At 36.2% G+C, this 18322-nt stretch overlaps 1 protein-coding gene across 1 annotated transcript; it reads right to left on the bottom strand.

Moving 5' to 3' along the window:
- Positions 1-689: 689 nt before the first annotated feature.
- LOC110097286 ((S)-2-hydroxy-acid oxidase GLO1) lies at positions 690-16512 on the bottom strand. Its single transcript, XM_020823570.2, has 12 exons — positions 16346-16512; positions 15965-16118; positions 9890-10014; positions 9431-9477; positions 5702-5779; positions 5495-5619; positions 4857-4923; positions 4725-4787; positions 1732-1801; positions 1528-1628; positions 1257-1361; positions 690-878 (listed from the first exon to the last, which is right to left on the bottom strand). The coding sequence occupies exons 2-12, from the start codon at positions 16099-16101 to the stop codon at positions 690-692; spliced, it is 1107 nt and encodes a 368-aa protein (XP_020679229.1). The 5' UTR covers positions 16102-16118; positions 16346-16512.
- Positions 16513-18322: the final 1810 nt, after the last annotated feature.

Here is an 18322-nt window from a genome sequence, read left to right as displayed (position 1 = left end):
ATCCCATGATTTCTCCAGGATAAGCACGCTTAACTACGAAATTTGTTAAATAAAATTTTAACTATTACACTAAAATGCATCTCAATGTTTACGAGTTTAACATCTTTTACTTAAGGGGTTTCATGGCAAACAGGCTTACTTAACCATCGTTGCATCCATCGCTAGCCACCACTAGCATCAGCGCCAGCTGTCACCATCTTCAGACTTTATACTAAATTCATTTTACTTCAAACCACATAAAAATAAACATTCAGATGCATGTTTTTTATATTCATTCAAATAATTCCAAAGTTATTTTTTTACACTACATTTTTTTAGCCAACTGAATATCACCTTAGAGCTCGTCTCCTAAACTAAAAACTTACACACCTCATATGTATATTTCTTTCACTGAGGTTTCATGATCCATTCTTACTCCCAGGAAACAGAATCTCCATAAACAAAATCAAGAAAACAGATTAATAATTGAGTGAAAAAGCAAAAGCTTCTCACATTTTTATCAGAACCACATAATCAGTATAGCATCATCAATTTTCAATATAATTGCAACAACAATAAGAAAATACAATAGAGGCAGCTACAACTTTTACCAAATCTTATCAATATATTACAATCATCAAGCATTGAAGCTTATTAAATGCTCCAAACCAGACATTCCTTCTTCCTTGGAATGAATCCTTCAGGGTGACTTATAACCTGGCCGAAATGGGGTATTTTGTCTCAGATGGTGTAATGATATGATTTCGAGTGATTTCTTTCAAAGAGGTGCAGCCACTTAAAGCCATGGTAAGTTCAAACTCATCTCTGAGCATCTGCAGCACCTTTCTTACTCCTGCTTCTCCCTCAGCAGCCAATGAGAATACCACAGGCCTTCCTATCTGAGATTGTTCTTAAAGCATCAGTGTCTTAAAACTTTTTCAGCAGGAAAAACTGATAAATGAAGAACAAAATATTTTAAGTATTTTGTGGAGAATGAAGAAATAAAGGGGGGTCAAAGTTGAATTTGATTAACCAGTAATAATTAAAGCCTATGAGTAGAGAAATTATTCTGTGCATATGCCAGACACAACTCTACATCCGGAGGCGAATCAGGTATAGTTACGTCAACCGTACCGAGCGAAGAAGTGACGTAACACATTTTGGTTGATCTCTAGACAGCGTTCGGCGTCCGCACAGAATAATTTGGATAAAAAGCTTCATATTTTAACAAATCAATACTCTTATATGACTTAATAGCCGATAGGATAGTCACTTACAAAAACACCGGAGGCTCCCAAAGCTAGTGCTTTGAAGACATCAGTACCGCGGCGAACACCGCCATCTAAGAACACAGGAATTCGACCCCGAGCAGCTTTGACAACCTGAATTTAGCCCAGGAAAAAAAGGATCATGGAAAGCAATATTTCATGTTTAATCTCTTTGGCTTATGGATTGCTCATAGAATTTCATCATATTAAAAGAAGTTTTCATTAATCTATAATCATTGAAGTGAAAAAAATGCGACAGAGAATCGAGATAGAAAATTACTTCTTCAAGCGCAGTGATAGTTGCAGGAACATAATCTAGTTGGCGTGCTCCATGGTTGGATACTATGATACCAGTTGCTCCGTTTTGGACAGCAAGACTTGCTGTATGTTAGGAATTAAAGAGCATGAACTTTGGATGAATATTTTGGCTTTGAAACTTTAGGTAATTTTATAAGAATAAATTTGAAGATTTGATAGTCCTCACCATCTTCAGCAGTTAGAACTCCTTTAACAAGAATGGGCAAGGAAGTGATTGACTGCAACCACTTCACATCCTGGTAAATGGCAAAAAAATTTTAATGAACCTTGCATGGAAAGGCTGATAGAAAAGAAATACAAAAGAAAATATGGTTTTCTGAGCTCAAAGTTTTCAGCACATAAATGATTGCAATTCTAATGAATAGATTGGTTCTGTATGCAGTGAGCTCCTAATGGTAAAGCTATAAATCATTTGATTTCACCGTCCAGTATTATTTTTTATCTTTCGCAAAACAACAACAACAACATCAAGTCTTTATCTCACTATATGGGGTCAGCTAAATGAATCCTTTTTCTCCATTGTGCCCGTCAAAAGTCAAATTTCCATTTAAATCTAATAAAAAAAGATCATTTCTAATATTTTCTAACCATGTCTTTTTAGATCTACCTTTACACTTAACATAACATAAGTCAAATTTAATACATCCACTTTTTTAACCAGATCATCGGAAGGCCACCATTTTATGTGACCAAACCATCTAAGGCGACTCGCTCTAATCTTATCTTCCACTGGAGCTACTCCAACCATTTCACGTATATGCTCATTTTGTATCCTGTCTCTAAGAGTAAAGCCACTCATCCACCTGAGCATCCTCATCTCTGCAACACTTAACCTAATATTATGCTTCTTTTTTAATGGCCAACATTCTACACCATAAAGCATTGCAGGTCTAACCACATATTATAGAATTTTCCCTCAAGTTTGAGGGGACTTTTCTATCACACAAAAAGCCCGATGCATTCAACCACTTCAACCACCCAACTTGAATTCTACTAATAATATCCCTATCTATTTCACCATCACTCTAAACAATAGACCCAAGATATCTAAAATGTGTACTCTTATTAATGACTTGATCACTCAAAGTTATAATCTTTCACAAAACAAAAGAGTTAATTTAATCTTCCTTGGTAAGAGCAACCGGCCATCTTCTAAGTTAGTATTATTATGTTGGATATTTGTTTCTAGATTTAGGTTTGCTTTTTTGAATAGGTTTCTTGTATGGCATAGTATAGCTATTTGTGTAGCTATTTGTATAGCTTGTAGGAGCCTATAAATAGGCTTTAGTTTGTCTTAGGCATTGAGGCCAAGAAAAATAAAGATTTATAGAATTTTCTGAGTTTGGCTTTCCTCTCTCCCTCTCTATCTCTTGCAAGAAGATCTCTCAAGATCTCCTCCTTGGTTTCAACAATTTGGTATCAGAGCCCTGGTGGCGATCAAGGAGGAAGGTGTTCTGTCCAAGAAAAGAGAGGAGGTGGTGGCTGCCGGTGCCGCCAATGTGCTTGCTCAAGAGAATTTGTTCGTGCAAAGGCTATTCGTTGGAAGAAATCGGTGGCAAGGCAGGTACCGCTGGTCTGCACGCAAGAAACCGGAGGTGGCTTATGGTGCTTGCAATATGAATTTGGAAGCCGGAGTTGGTTCAACGTAGTCAACGAACGTGCCTTGGTTGCGGAACAAAGAGAAGCCAGAGTTGCCGGTAGGGGTGAGGAGTAGCGCCCGCATCCTCCGACGCGGTCGCCGGAGAAGAATCGGAAGATTTGCGGTGGAGTTTTGGACGTCCGGCGGGGTTACTGGAGGCGGGATCAGACGGAAGCCGGCTTTGGCATGCGGCTTTATCTGCTGAAGAAATTATATTCAAGACTGTAGCAGAAGTCCGGGAGATCTTTTTTTCAAGGTGGAGCTTCCGACTGAGGTACAGGCGACATGCATTGGAATTAAGTGGAGTCCGGGAGACAAGAAGATCGGATTGGATCTTTGAGGTGGAGTTGGCTTGTTCTTGGGGAACAGTGCCGGGAGTGCGGAGTTCTTGGAGGTGCGAGGTCATGCGGTGCACGAGGAGGCCGCATAGGAGCGCGGGGCACTGGTGAAAGACACGCAGGGTGCTGGCCGGATGCGGCAGTGCGAAGCGTGGTCTTGTGACTAGCGGAGCGCAGGTGAAGGGGCAGGGCTCGCTGCACGGATGGATACGTGCAGGATATGGTTGGAGACAGACCACATGGGTGCAAGGCGCAGGCGCGGGGTGAAAGCGTTAGACGCTGGCTGGAGGCACAGGGTGCGGGCACGAGGCGAAGGGTGCAGGTGGATGCACAAGGCGCGGAAGCCGGGCAAGGGGTGCTGGGGAATTGGCTGCGTTGGACGCAGTGCGACAGGTGAAGATCTGTCAGGAGGTGGAGCTAGAAACTCAAGAAGATGGTTGATCAGTTCTCGAGAAACTTTTAACTGTCGGTGGACGCTTTTGGCGGAGGAGATCGACAGGGTTATTCTTTGGCTGTTCTTTATGAACAGTGGTTATCTTTTGTTTTGTAAATCTAGGACCAAGGTGGAGATTGTTGGATATTTGTTCCTAGATTTAGGTTTGCTTTTTTGTATAGGTTTCTTGTATGGCATAGTATAGCTATTTGTGTAGCTATTTGTATAGATTGTAGGAGCCTATAAATAGGCTTTAGTTTGTTTTAGGCATTGAGGCCAAGAGAAATATATGTGTACTATCAGCTTGACAACTTCTATCAGAATCATAGGAGGTATGCACCATTTTTTTTTAAAATTCTTGACAATTAGAGCTGCACTTCATTAGTATACTTATATATATATATATATATATATATATATATCAATTGATTTCCTTGGTAAATTTTGACAAGTTGATCATAGTGGGCTTCTGTATGCTTAATTCACAAAAAAGAAGCTAGAAATTTTAAATTTTCACAGGCCAAAAAGCTCATAAGGGATGAAATAATTAACGAACAATTTCAAACATGAATTGAATTTTAACAAAATGAAATCTAATGATCCGAACACAGCAAAGGTCAAGTTTGTCCAAGCTCAACCTTTGTACACCCCTCCCTACTTACTAATAGTGAGCATATGTTCTAGTTGGTCAGAAAAAAAAAATTATATATATACAAGCAAAATTTACTAAGAGCAAGACAAAAGCATACCTTCCAGCTCAGAGACCGGTCAATTTGACCAGCAACATATGATGCTAGGCCAGAATCATCAGACTAAGAAGAACCACAAAAGAATTTAGAAAACACCTATTAACAAAAGCAAGTGGTTCTTATAAGACTCACCTTCTCCATCTTCCCAAGGTCCAAGCCCTCAAAGTTCTTAAGGGTCAAGAATGGAGGTAATGTAAACCTACATGATAATGTATATGTTAGCATTACATTCTTGGAGAAAATGCCATTTCAAGAAGACGTTTGTGCATTGCTCTCTCTCTCATCAACAAATCAAAGTCAATATTTGCATCCTATCTAACAATTAGATATAAGAAAGCTTTAGCAATTGAAAACTAGCCATCTTAGGCTTGGTTCTCTTCTTCTTTTCCCACTGAACTTCTTGAAGAAACAAAAGCTTGGATTATGTGAGAAACAAAGTTAGAAATTCACCAAGTTGTAACTGCATCTTATCTATATGACTTCAGGAGCATGTAGACTGAGTTGTGAAAAAGCTCTAAACAAATATAAGGGTAATTTTTTATTTCATACAGCAACAGTAGTACCAAACAGTCTAAGGCTTTGTTTGGGATGGCTTTTTTACTGCTTCAGAAAGCAGCTTTTAATACAAAAGTTTTTTGTTTACTAAATTTTTGTACTAAAAAAGCTGTTTTAGAAAGCACTAAGAATGCTATCCCAAACGAAACCTAAATTAAGTGAATAAAATCATAAATATACAACCTATGTTAAAAAAACAAAAACACTTGGCATACCTGTTCTTGATATCAGCTTCCCTACGGCCAAGTCTAGGAGTATCCACCGTAAGGGCTATGGCCTTGAAGCCAGCCCTCTCAGCTCTCCTAACAAGCTGTGCAACTACATTCCTGTCTTTGTAGACCTGAGAATACAAGTTGAATCTACTTACTATAGTACATTAGCTAATGCAATGTTCCCAAATTAAGAGAAGGGAGATTACTTACATAAAGCTGGAAAAAACGAACTCCAGGCCCAGTTGAAGCAACCTCTTCGACACTCGATGTAGCCCACGATGACAACGTCTAGAGAAAAAGAAGCCTTACTTATTTACTAAACAGCAAAGCTGTGGTAACAAATCATTAATTGGTAAAATATGATCATATAACTGAGGCAATGGTAATAGGAAGTTCAACCCAGTTCAAGAGACAGTAAAAGCAAATTCAACCTTTACTTTTGAAAACTAAAATTCCAAAAGCCTGACTTAACCTTGGAGAATGTCAATTGTACCATAGAAAAAAAAAACATTCTGCACAATGAAAGCCTAACTTTACTTACATTCCCATCAAACCTCAGCCTCAATAGAACTACACTCCTCAAGTTCATCTAGTTACCCAACCACCACAACACCAAAAAAACTCCACACCCACACCTACCACTAAAATGCTATCATCATGTCAAAATATATCTCCAAAAACTCTCCTTTCATTAGAATATTCCACCGCCGAAATCGTTCATATTGGCAATTGTACTGGACTACCCATCACTCACTTTGGTTTAACCACTTTCTCATCTTCTTCCACATTATTTGTTTACAAAAAAAATTTATACGTACCCTCTATAAAGAAAAGTCTTATTTTTATTTATTAAATTATTTTAAATAATAAAGTTTCCATTGAATTCTTATGGCATTTCTTTTTGGTCAAGGATATTTGCTCGAAAACTATCCTTACACAAGGCAGGAGTAAAGATGGAATCTATGGGTGTCCCCGCCCAAAACTTGTGCTTGCTTTCACCACCAAAGCTTCATTGATCAATGACATCATAATTTTGGTCAACCCTCCTCCACTATTCTATATCATTTAGCTCCACATCTTACATGATTAGATTTTTAAATAGTTCACCACCAGATTGCTTCACATTCTCTATAAAAGTTTGGGTGAATTCTGAAGTCATTCCCTCCAAACAAGGTATTCTTCTATCATAACAAAGGTTGTGGAAATCAGATCAGACATAGAACCAGAAGAAAAGGTTCAGGGTTCAATGGTTCAACCGAGGTAGAACCGAATGATGTAATAAATATAAAAATTATTTAAATAAAACTTAAATGACAGAATAATCATGTAATAACATAAATTTTTAATTAAAAAATAATTGAATTCACACATTAATATCTTAGGTAATTTTAAATTTAAACAAATTCAATCTTTAAATTTAATTCAAATTTAAAAAAAAATTAGCTTACATAGAAATTTATAAATTTAATATAAATTATTATTATTAACTTATTTTATATTTCTAGATATAATTTACACCTATAAATAATATATTAAAATCATATTATAGATTTATATCAATAAAATATTAAGGTTAGATCTTAAATTTATAAATATTACTTAATATTTTATTTTTAATATATTAAATTAATTAATTATTTAAATAATTCAAAAATTGAACCAGCGAAACTGGGACTTTTAAGCACTTAAGCATTTAATATTTTGAATATTTTTGTTTAGCTTCATTCAATTTCTCACTAAAGAATATAATGGGATATCCTTCCTAACTCAACTCTCCTCTAATACCAATATCATAAGTATCATATGAAACTTCAAACACATTATTAAAATCCGGTAACTTAAGCACTTAAGCATTTAAAATCTCTTTTTATCTCATTAAAATCACAGTAAGCCAATACATTTAAAATCTCCTTCATAAAATTAATAATTGAAGTCATGATAGTAAAAGATCATTTCATGAAGCATCTATAAAAAATGTAGCAAAGTCTTATAACCTCAGAAATATAATATATATTAGAAGTTTTTGATCCATCATTAATCGATAAATGAAGAGAGGGAATAATAAGAAGGCAGATATGCTCTCATAACATCCGATGACTCAGGCAATACTGTGTTTGTAACTTTATTATATTTTGTTGTGGTGGACATGCTCTCAAAGATGATAATACTCATGGCAATGTAAGTAGAGCATAACAAGAGAAGAAGAATTAGGTTTCTTTTCAAGAATGCTTGGGTACACATTGATTTACAAAGCTCAACATCCAAAATTTAGCCTCCCACTTTCTTAGTAATTTTTGGAAATCATTATGGGATATGATAAGATACTACTTTGAAGAGGAACACAAGCTTCCATCCACAAATTGACAGCTAGCTGAAGTGGTAAATAGAACTGTTATACACCCGCTGGGAGGATTCAGCCTAAGGCACTAAAAAAATTAATGGTGAAACTATGTCAAATATCAAATTCGTATTCAATAGGATATCAAATAGTTCAACAAACCAGCTTCAGTTCTAGGATACCTATCTAAAATTCTTTTTAAATAGGATTTCTTAGCATAATCAATGGCCAATCTCAAGAGTAGAGATGAAGGTCTCAAGAGAGCCAAAAGATTTCTAGAGGAAAGCAAGAAAATTCACTAAAAGTGCTGACAAATTAGAAATTAGTTTTTACATTGCTTCACATCAGCAATGAGAGATTAAAGGAAAAAAGGTAGAAAGATCAAATCAAATCAGTTTAGGTCGTTCATAATTCTAAAGAAATCGGAGATAACTCATACTAATCGGCCTTGCCTGCCCTCATAGAGAACTACTTCTTGGTGATATGAGAAACTTGAATCCATTCGGGCCTTCAATGTTGAATGACAAAGTTTATAACAGTTCTAATAAGAATCTTAAGAAATTACTGTTTATTTAAAAGGATTTTATCATAATTCAAACAAAAAAAGGGCTAGGTTGGGAGGAACATAGAAAAAGTCGGAGGAAGATGCCCCAGAGCGAACTTTGTGATTGAGAAGATTGTTGCAGGGTGACTGAGAAGATGTTGCAAAGCGTATATGACATCAATTGATAACAAAATTAATGTCAAAATTAACACAAAAGTCTTAAATTTGTATTCATGATTTCTTGTAACGAATTTGACATCGTACTTGTCGTCATACCAAGTAACTTAATATTTTCCCACTTTTTAATGTAACTAATATTTCATGTTATATAAGGAGATGTTGTAGGAAATAGAAAGGGTGAATTGGAGAAATATATTGGGAACTTGATATTTCAGAACTAAAGAGGTGAGAGTTCATATTTTAGAAAGGTAATCATAGAATCATAGAACTAGAGAGAGGGGTATTCTATGAAGAACCATCTTCATCCTTATATGATTGTCTAGTTCTTATGTTAATGAAATATTGTTTGGTTCTTACTCCACTGTAGAATATAAATTAAAAACATCGCTTGTCTACCACCTATTTTATGTGTACGACTGGTGGTAATGGATCAATTAAGAACCTTAAAAGAAAAAGCACTTCTAAAGTGTAAATACTATGATAAATTTTATAGTATTGATACTAAGCATCAATTTACCTCAATACTATTTTGTTGGCTTCATATGTTTCATTCAAGGTCATCGGTGAGAGATTCATCATGAATTATGCTACAAGGCTTTAATGAGTCAATAAACACTCTCTTTAAGCCAATATTTTTCATTCTAAAAAGAGTAGCCTGGAAGACTCCAGAAACTTACTACAAAAATCATGCCATTTGCCAATTCTTTCACAGAAAACTAAAGATTTTGAAGCAGAGGCTAAATAAAGCTTCACTGCAAAAAACTCTGCACGCTCTCTACAGTAATAATGATACATGCACAAAATCCATTTTAGTTTATAGACCAAGATCTACATTTTATCTATTCTTTCATTCAAAGAATAAATAACAGATACAAACCATAATAGTGCCAGCTGCTGATGCTGCCCTTGCGGTTGCATATTCTCCTGTAGCAATGCATCATTACATTCGTCAGAAAGAATTTCTTAAAGAAAATCACACCTAAAAAATATTATTAAACAAAAGATGACTTGTAGTTCTCATTTAAGGAAGTAAAAGGAAGGGGGAAAAAATCATATATTTAGATATAAATTCCAGAAAGCGTTCAGAGCTGCTTAAGAAAATATCTAAGGGGAAAATGATTGGGGCTTAGGGAATTACGATTAAACATGCACAAAGCTAACCATACAACCCAATAGAACTTTATCTTCAAGCTCAAACACGCAGTTGGTGTACAACTATTAATGAAATTATCATCTTATGGGTGCTTAATATAACCAAAAGAGGAAAGCCATTGGCTATAGAATTAAAACTTCAAACTCAAAACAGTCTATGTACAAGTTCTAAGGAAATAATTACCTTCTGGGTGAGCCATTTTCTGCATAGCAGTTGGAGCAATCATGATGGGCATAGAGATTTTGAATCCCAGGACAGTAGTGGTCAAATCAATTCTTGATACATCAATAAGTATACGGGGCCGAAACCTAAACAATCAGGAGAAGTTGCAGCAACAAGGATAAAAGACTTTTAGAGACATTCATAGTACTTGCAGTTGAGCAAAAGGTTCTGAAAGATGAAAAATATTATAACTTGCAAAGGCAAATATATTTAGATTTTATGTAATTTTTTAGAAATAAACCCATCTTTGACATCTTCTAAGTACTGATCACCATATCATAGAAATAGGGACATTTGAACTCAGAAATGATTATAATCCGAAGTCATTCAGTCAGGCAATACCAATTGATATATATTTATTCAAGGACCACTTGAGCTTCATTTTAATCAGCAGTACAAATGGTCATTTGTCGTCCCGTCTCTTACTAAATTGTACAAGCAAAAGTAAGCAGGAAAAAAAGGTGCTTTACAGTCATAACCGTGACTTTAATAACTTTCCCCTCTTCATACAAAAAGGTTTAGGCTTTGTTTGGGACGGCTTTTTTTTTGCTTCTTAAAGCAGCTTCCTAGTACAAAAATTGCAAGCTGCTATAAGAAGCAAAAAGAAAGTCGTACCAAACAAAACCTTATAAGTGTTCTATCAAAAAGTTTCAAAAGCAAGTTATAAACATAACTTTCTAAAAGCAAATTTTCAAAACTAGAAAGAGAAATATTATGCTCCTATATACACACACACACACAAACAAACTCATACCAAAAATTATTAAAATTATATGGGCTAAAAAAAACTCTTCCTGAACAAAAGTATCTAAAATGCTCCCTATTTGTTTTAATCACCAAAAAAAAATGGACATGAAACGTTTTTTATATAGATTTATTTGGGGAGTATATCAATACTCTTCTTGGAAACAATTTAAACTTTTTTTATCCAACCCTCTTTGTGACAGCTTTGTGCTTCCGATAGTAAAATTCTCAACCAAACCAGTCCCAAAGATTTGTTTGGCAAAATTTTAAGAAGGAACACATGTAAATCCTAATTTAGCAATAGGAGCGTGATTCAGGAAAAAAAATTAAAAAACAGCGAAAATGCTCTGAGTTTAGATGGTTTTAACTTTAGCCTGAAAACATCTATTTGTAGGCATTTTCATCGAAAACAATCGTAGCATGGCCGTTTTAATGAAAGCACCATACATGAGGCAATTTCTATGAAAATGCCCATGGGCTTTCATTGGTTCTATTATTTCTTTCGTCAAACAAAATAATAATTATTATTATAATAACAATACTGTACACTCAATATTTTAAAAGCTTGATTTAAGTAAAGTTAAACTAGTCCAAGCCTTTGATGACCTCAACTTACTCATGAAAACTACTCATAGGTCAACAATATTCGGCCGTGCATCAAAAACGTTATGCAAGAAGTCAATCACACAGTAGGATGACTACCCGACAAATCACCCATCAAATTGGCGACGTCGCCCTATAAGTCTGTGGCGTCAGCCAATAGGTTGTTGACCTCCAAAATACATCCAACAACTGAGGTGAGAAAGCTCGATATAGCCGATGAGATCAACGTCGACTGAAGAGACATCGCACGAGCTAACTTGACGTATATTAAACTTGTGCAATATACTCCAGACAACCTCCAATCGTGAAATTTTCCAAAAAAAAAAACTATGGCGAGTAGATCAGTCGAAGGAAAAAATCCTCAGCGCAATATACTAAAATGCAATAGTCAAATACTACTTTCTTAGCCATCGGATCCGAAACACCTCGTATAAGCGGACAAAAAGTGATACCCTAAAATTCCTCAAATTATAAAATACAAAGGCGAATAATTAGAATTTACATGATCAATGCTTACACGGATCTTGTAATTAGCTTTCAAATTCCAATGCATAGTGCTTCAAAATTTGTGCAAGAAAGTTAAAGGTGAGCAAAGTGATCAAACTCGGACACTTTCAGGACACATACACACATCTCGAGGTAAGCTCTAAATCTCACCAAAATTGAAAAACATGCAATTGCAACTAGTGCATTGGATATCCCATGCAAATGTCATACGGATGCATTAAAAGTCATGTAAGTACGCAAAGCAAGTACACTGAAAATTGCATGAGAAAATAAATCTTGAAAATGGTGAGTCAACATAGGCTCTGACGAGCACAACAAATATGCAAACATGACGTCCGAGAATGCTATGTGGATCGAAATGTTAGAAAATGAATTCTTAAATTCTCAATCCTGATAACCATGAAAATACACTGATGATGGTGCAGGTGCACTGAAATGTGCAAATGCAATATGCAATTGCACTGAGAATGTGCAAGTGAATTATGCATGAATACAAAAGATGTAATATGCAAATACATATGCAAATGCAATAAAAGTGCACTGAAAATTGCATATATAATATGAAAATGTGTTGAAATGCACATATGAAAAAAATGCAATATGCAAATGCACCGAGAATGTGTAAGTGCATTATGCATATATACTAAAGATACACATATATAATATGCAAATATGCAACATGCAAAATGCACTAAAATACACAAATGCATGCACTGAAAGCGTACACCCACATGTGTTCTAACCTTTATAGCAAACTTTTAAGCCTAAGGTCTGAGAATGCTGCACAGTTTAAATCCCAAGTCCGATCCTCCTGCTCAAAAGGATCAAAATCGACATAAATTGAATCAACAAATGAACATACAACTGTGAAATATACCTAGGAATTTGATTTTTAAGTTCACATTAGGCCTTGAAGGCGTCTTCAAAAGAAACTCATTAAGAAATAAAAACATACAAACTCTCAATTATTAACACATATAGGATAATCCCTAAAATCAATAGTTAAATCCAATCCGCACTTAGCATGCAAGTAGAGTTGACAGAGTTCATACTATGAAATGAAATTACTAGAGAAGTATAGAGATAATAAGAAGGATCCACATATAATACTTATTTTTATTTAGACAAAGCATATGATAAACAAGAGAAGTGCTTTGGAGAGTTCTAGAAAAGAAAGGTGCTTATATTCAAGTCATTAAGAATATGTATGCAGGAGATGTTATTTGTGTTCAAACACAAGATAGTTTGACCAAGTATTTTCCTATTTCAGTTGGATTACATCAAGGATCAGTTTAGGCCCATATCTTTTTTGCTTTGGTCATGGATGTTCTTATTAAACATTTGCAAAAGTATGTACCTTGGTGCAAGTTTTTTGCTGATGATATTCTTCTTGCTAGTAAGAAAAGAGAGGGAGTTGAAAGTAAACTTGATTATTGAGGTCGACTTTAGAGTCTAAAGGTTTTCATTTGAGTAGATCTAAAACCGACTACATGGAGTATAATTTTAGTAGTAATAGATCTAGTAGGGGGATTGTGACTTTGGGTGATTAAGTCATCAATAAGAGTACATGTTTTAGATATCTCGAATCTATTATTCAAAGTAATGGTTAAATAGATGGGAATATTATTACAAGTTATACGTCACCAAACATCACCTTAATCGGGCACAAATCTCGATCCAAATATGAATAAAAAACTTCCAAAATTAAATTCAGACCATCCAAATTTTAATTTTGGCAAGCTTATAGTTAAATTGAACATCTTAATGAGACAAACCCAATAACACCAAATTCAATCCAATTCGAGCCCAAATGAACCAAAATCAATTGACCGAAGCCTATTTAAAAGCTTCAAAGCATCAATTGGATGGTCAAATGATATATGAATATGACATGCTTATAGTCGAATTGAGCAGCTCGACTAGACGAATCTAATGAGCCTAAGATCATTTAATTCCAACATCATTAAGACATATAAATGTTTAAGGAACGATCCATGATCGAGGGAATTGATACTAGCCATCTGATGGAACACTTTAAATTTGTCCTGTCCTTTCTCCATATTTGCTGAGCATGACACTCTAAAAAATTATAAATAGACCACATTCTTCATATGAGAGAGAAGGAAGAAGTAAGAAGATACGAGCTCTAGAGGTTGAAGAATCTTGAAGCTCCATCCCAGCACCACCGCCAATGAATCTGTGCCACCAGGTCGTCGTTGTTGAATCTATGGTTGATCATCACCGTCGGACCTCCATATAGAAGCCACTAATGAACCTTCCTCCAACCACTATCACTTGTTGACTATGAACCCTCCGACCACTATCGCCCATCGACTACGGTCCTTGCGTCAACTGTCGCCCACCACTAAGATCCCTCCAAGGCTCCAACTGCAAACTACGGCCACTCTGACTGTCATCACCCATCGACTACAATCCTTCTGACCACTATCGTCAGCCGACTACAGTCCCTTCGACCACTATCACCCGACTACCATCATTCCGACCATTATTGTCTGACTGCGATCCTTCCGACCACCGTCGCCTGCCGATTACGGTCCCTCCGACAACTGTTGTCCGCTACAATCACTCAGACCATCGTCACTCGCCAACTATAGTCCCTCCAACCACCATCGCCCGACTACAGTCCTTTCGACCATTGTCGTCTAACTGCAATCCCTTCGACCGGCGTCTCCCTTCAACTACGGTCCCTCTGACAACCATCGCCCAATGACTACAGTCCCTCCGACCACCGTCGCCCGACTACAGTCCTTCTGACTAATGAAGACAATCCATTCAAACTCCATTGACAGCCGACTATGATCCTTCTGATCACTGTCTCCCAACTACAGTCCTTCCAACCTCCATCATTTTCCGACTAGAGTCCCTCCAACATCTATCGCCCAAATATTGCCCTAACAATTTGATAAGCATCCCAACACTCTCTTGAGGACAACTCTCATATCATTGGATTCTTTCATCCATATAAAGTTCTCAATATGCTGTATATGTGTTATATTGAGCCAACGACTTCCCCCGAAAAAGGGCATCATTTGTAATCAATTACAAATACTAGTTGATTCATTCAAACTGATCTAGACCCCGTGGTTTTTTCCCCTTTTCAGGGATTTCCACATAAGAACTCTAGTCTCTTTTATAAATGTTGCAACCCTCTCTCTTATCTTTTTGTATGTTGGATTTTTGTACAAAACTAGGACAATAAACTTTATATCTCTCTACAGTCGTGAATGTTCCAAGACGCAACAATTTCCCCCCTATTTTCAAACGTCAAAACTCTCGGAGTCCGAAAATAAGTAGAATTCAAGTTGGATGGTTGCAGTGGAGGAATGCATCAAGCCTGTTGTATGATAGAAAAGTACCCCTCAAACATTAAAAAAAAATTCTAAAAGATGGTGGTGAGACTTGCAATGCTTTATGACGCAAAATATTGGCCATTAAAAGAGAAACATAAAATTAAGTTAAGTGTTGTAGAGATAAGCATGCTCAGGTGGAGTGTCTTCACTCTTAGAGATAGAATGTGTTACGAGTAAATATGTGAAAAAGTTGGAGTAGCTCCAATGGCAGTTAAGATTAGAAAGGGTCGTCCTCGATGGTTTGATCACATAAAAGGTCAGCCTTCCCATGAAATTGCTATGAGAATAGATGTATTAAATTTGGATAATGTTAAGAAAGGGAGACGTAGTCCTAAAAAGACTTGGTTATAAAATATTAGAAATGACTATTTATTAGATTTAAATGAGAATTTGACTCTTAATAAGACACAATGGAGAAAAAGGATTCATGAAGCCAACCCAATGTAGTGGAATAAAAGCTTGATATTATTGTTGCGCCTGTTTTCCAATTGTTAAGATAGGATTCACACATGCTCCTTCTCAAAATTTTGCCGGCCTTGTTTTGGTGATTTATTTCCAATATTTTGAGAGATTTTGAGAGCCAAGGAAAATTCATGGAAACTCACACCAACAAATTCAAATTCCAAGAGCATCTGATTCAAATCCTTGTTACAAAAACAAATAAAAAGGGAATTCTCATAATGCTTCTGAGAAGAAATATATATTATAGATGTCCATCAATCTTAAGGCAATGAGAACTAACTCCAAACAAAAACAGCAAAAACAAACACCATCAGAGAAAGAACGCAAAGATAAATACAAAAAAGCTTACAGTATTCTAGAAAATGCTTCCATGTTCTCTTTTAGCGTCCACTGATCCTCTGCACCAGAAGCATAGTAGTCATAAACCATCTTTGGCAACTTCTGCTTGGCGATGATATCGTACTCGGAAACATTAGTTATCTCCATACTCGCAGTAAAATCTCCTACACCAAACCAAAAAAATCTAAGTAATCAATGAGTTAAAAATATATTCTCCAGAAGTTTGCAACATGCTACACAAGTATCTACAGCCTTTAAAAAATAAAAGAATCAAGAATAAAAAAACTTAAAAACAGAAAAGGAAACCTTTTTCAAATTAAAAATTGCGTTTTTTATCAATTCCCAAAAGACGAAAACCTCAAAAGCGCATTTGATGAGAAAAGAAGCAGACCTAAGTGGCTCCTGCAAGCAGGAATAAATGCCCCAGGATTGACAAATCAAGAAATGTGATGTCGTAGTTGGAGATTAGAAGAGGAAAGAGAGAGAGAGAGAGAGAGAGAGAGAGAGAGAGAGAGAGATGAAAGGGTTATCACTCAAATGGAGACAAGGAGGGCTACTATGACGGAGGATGGATAAACTGGCGACATTCTAGATGAGCTTTACAAGGTGGTAATGTACACAGCCTTCGCATCCACAAATAACAGATTTTTAAAAAAACCTTTTTTTTTTCAGCCCGCGTTTGTCCGATTGCTGATCTCCAGAAAATTTGAGAGAAGCTTGAAAATGGGGAATAAAAATATGAAAAATAAATTAATTTGTGTGCTCAAGCTTCTCGTTGGCGCAATGAAAGGCGAAGAAGAAGATAAGTATAAATAATTTCGCGTAAGGAAGAGGCTTATCTCGCTCGGAGTTTTGTCTACCCCAACAATGCGCAGGTCGCCTCAGGTGAAGGGCAAATTATTGGGTCAGGTGACCGGAGCCAAAAGATAAGTTCGGACAGCCAATAAAAATTTGCCGCGTCACCTTGCGCTTTAGTTGCGCTTTTTGACTTGCGCTTTAGTTGCGCTTTGGTTGCGCTTTAGTTGCGCTTTGTATTTTTATGGGACCCCATTTTTTTTTTTTTTTTGAACGGCAGGGGCGGATCCAACTTATTTTTTTATGGTGGGCAAAAAAAAAATTTAATAGGGGATGGACAAAGATGATTATGATTGATAAAATTAGACAAAAAAAAAATTTTAAGAGGGGGCAAAATACCAAAAATACCTAAAATATTTCAAAATATACCCTCTAAAATTTAAAAACACTATGGGGATCCGCCCATGGGGAACGGGGGTATCGGCCCGCTGCCACGTCAGCTTGTGACGCGCTTGGCAATGTCCACTAATCCCTCGGTGAGTCTACCAGCAACCAATCCCACAGGTGCATGACCCACAGTTCTTTTCTCTCCACTTAGTCGTGTCATATGAGAGGAGATTCGAATTTGGGATGGGGGGTTCCCAACCATGCACGCCCACCAACCCACCTAAGCCCGGTGGGGTACCATCTAATTTTTTATTATATTTGTAAATGATATATATGAAAATTTTTACTTTATATAACTGGTAATCCTCTAAAGTAGTCAAATATGTTTGATGTTTATTTCTTGAAAAAATATGTCTAAAATTGTTTGGGGAAGTAAATGGAAATAAATAACACAAGGATTTATCGGAGAAAATTCCTAAACTAGGCAAAAACAATGGAGCACACCACCCCAAGAAATCCATTGTAAATATTAGGATAAATAGTATAGATTTCTCTTCTCTCTTAATTACACTTTGTTTCTCGACACCATTGCATCATTCTTACACAAGAACAAATACATAGATATGGAAACCCCAAGGGACACAACACTTAATGAAAAACGAGAATGAAAACTTCTAGCCCGTCTTGCAACATCGTAGTGCCAAATTTGGGGCGTCGTGGTGCTCAACTCTGTCTCATGCCAGCATGACAGTGCCATAATGACTCATCTAGAGCATCGCAACAGTTTGCTCTTTGTCTTTTTCAAGCAAACTATGCAGCACTAGAGCGCTCGAGTGCGCATCGTTGGGGTACTATACAGCTATACAAAAAAAAAAGCTCAACTGATGGAATTGAGGTCCAAAGCAACAGTACAACCCTATTAATCGACACAATTAGATTTCAACAGTTCGCTCTTTGTTTCTTAATAATATAATTATTCTATCTGCCTACTAATTATACTTCAATTTAAAAAAAAAAAAAAAAATGTTCGCAAATGAATCACATAGCTCTGTAACAAAAGCACAAATTATAAATGGACCGACTCTGGCACTAGCAGAGCTTGCATTCAGGAGCCCATTGGGGCTTTCTTTTTCGTGGGAGGCCCAATGGGAGTGCTTCACAATATTTTAGAGAAAAAAAATGTTAA

Source organism: Dendrobium catenatum, unplaced genomic scaffold, assembly GCF_001605985.2.
Source record: "Dendrobium catenatum unplaced genomic scaffold, ASM160598v2 fragScaff_scaffold_71, whole genome shotgun sequence".
Classification (NCBI taxonomy): domain Eukaryota; kingdom Viridiplantae; phylum Streptophyta; class Magnoliopsida; order Asparagales; family Orchidaceae; genus Dendrobium; species Dendrobium catenatum.
The sequence above is the reverse complement of the archived record's forward strand: the minus strand, read 5'-3'. Positions and strand labels throughout refer to the sequence as shown.

Bases quoted from the DNA above. Each gene is read 5' to 3' on its own strand.
- LOC110097286 (XM_020823570.2), bottom strand. From the start codon at position 16,101: ATGGAGATAACTAATGTTTCCGAGTACGATATCATCGCCAAGCAGAAG. The intron at 10,015-15,964 runs GTAAGCTTTTTT...CTGATTGTTTAG, and splicing joins GAAGCATTTTCTAGAATACT to GTTTCGGCCCCGTATACTTA. The intron at 1,629-1,731 runs GTGAGGACTATC...CCTAACATACAG, and splicing joins AGTTCTAACTGCTGAAGATG to CAAGTCTTGCTGTCCAAAAC.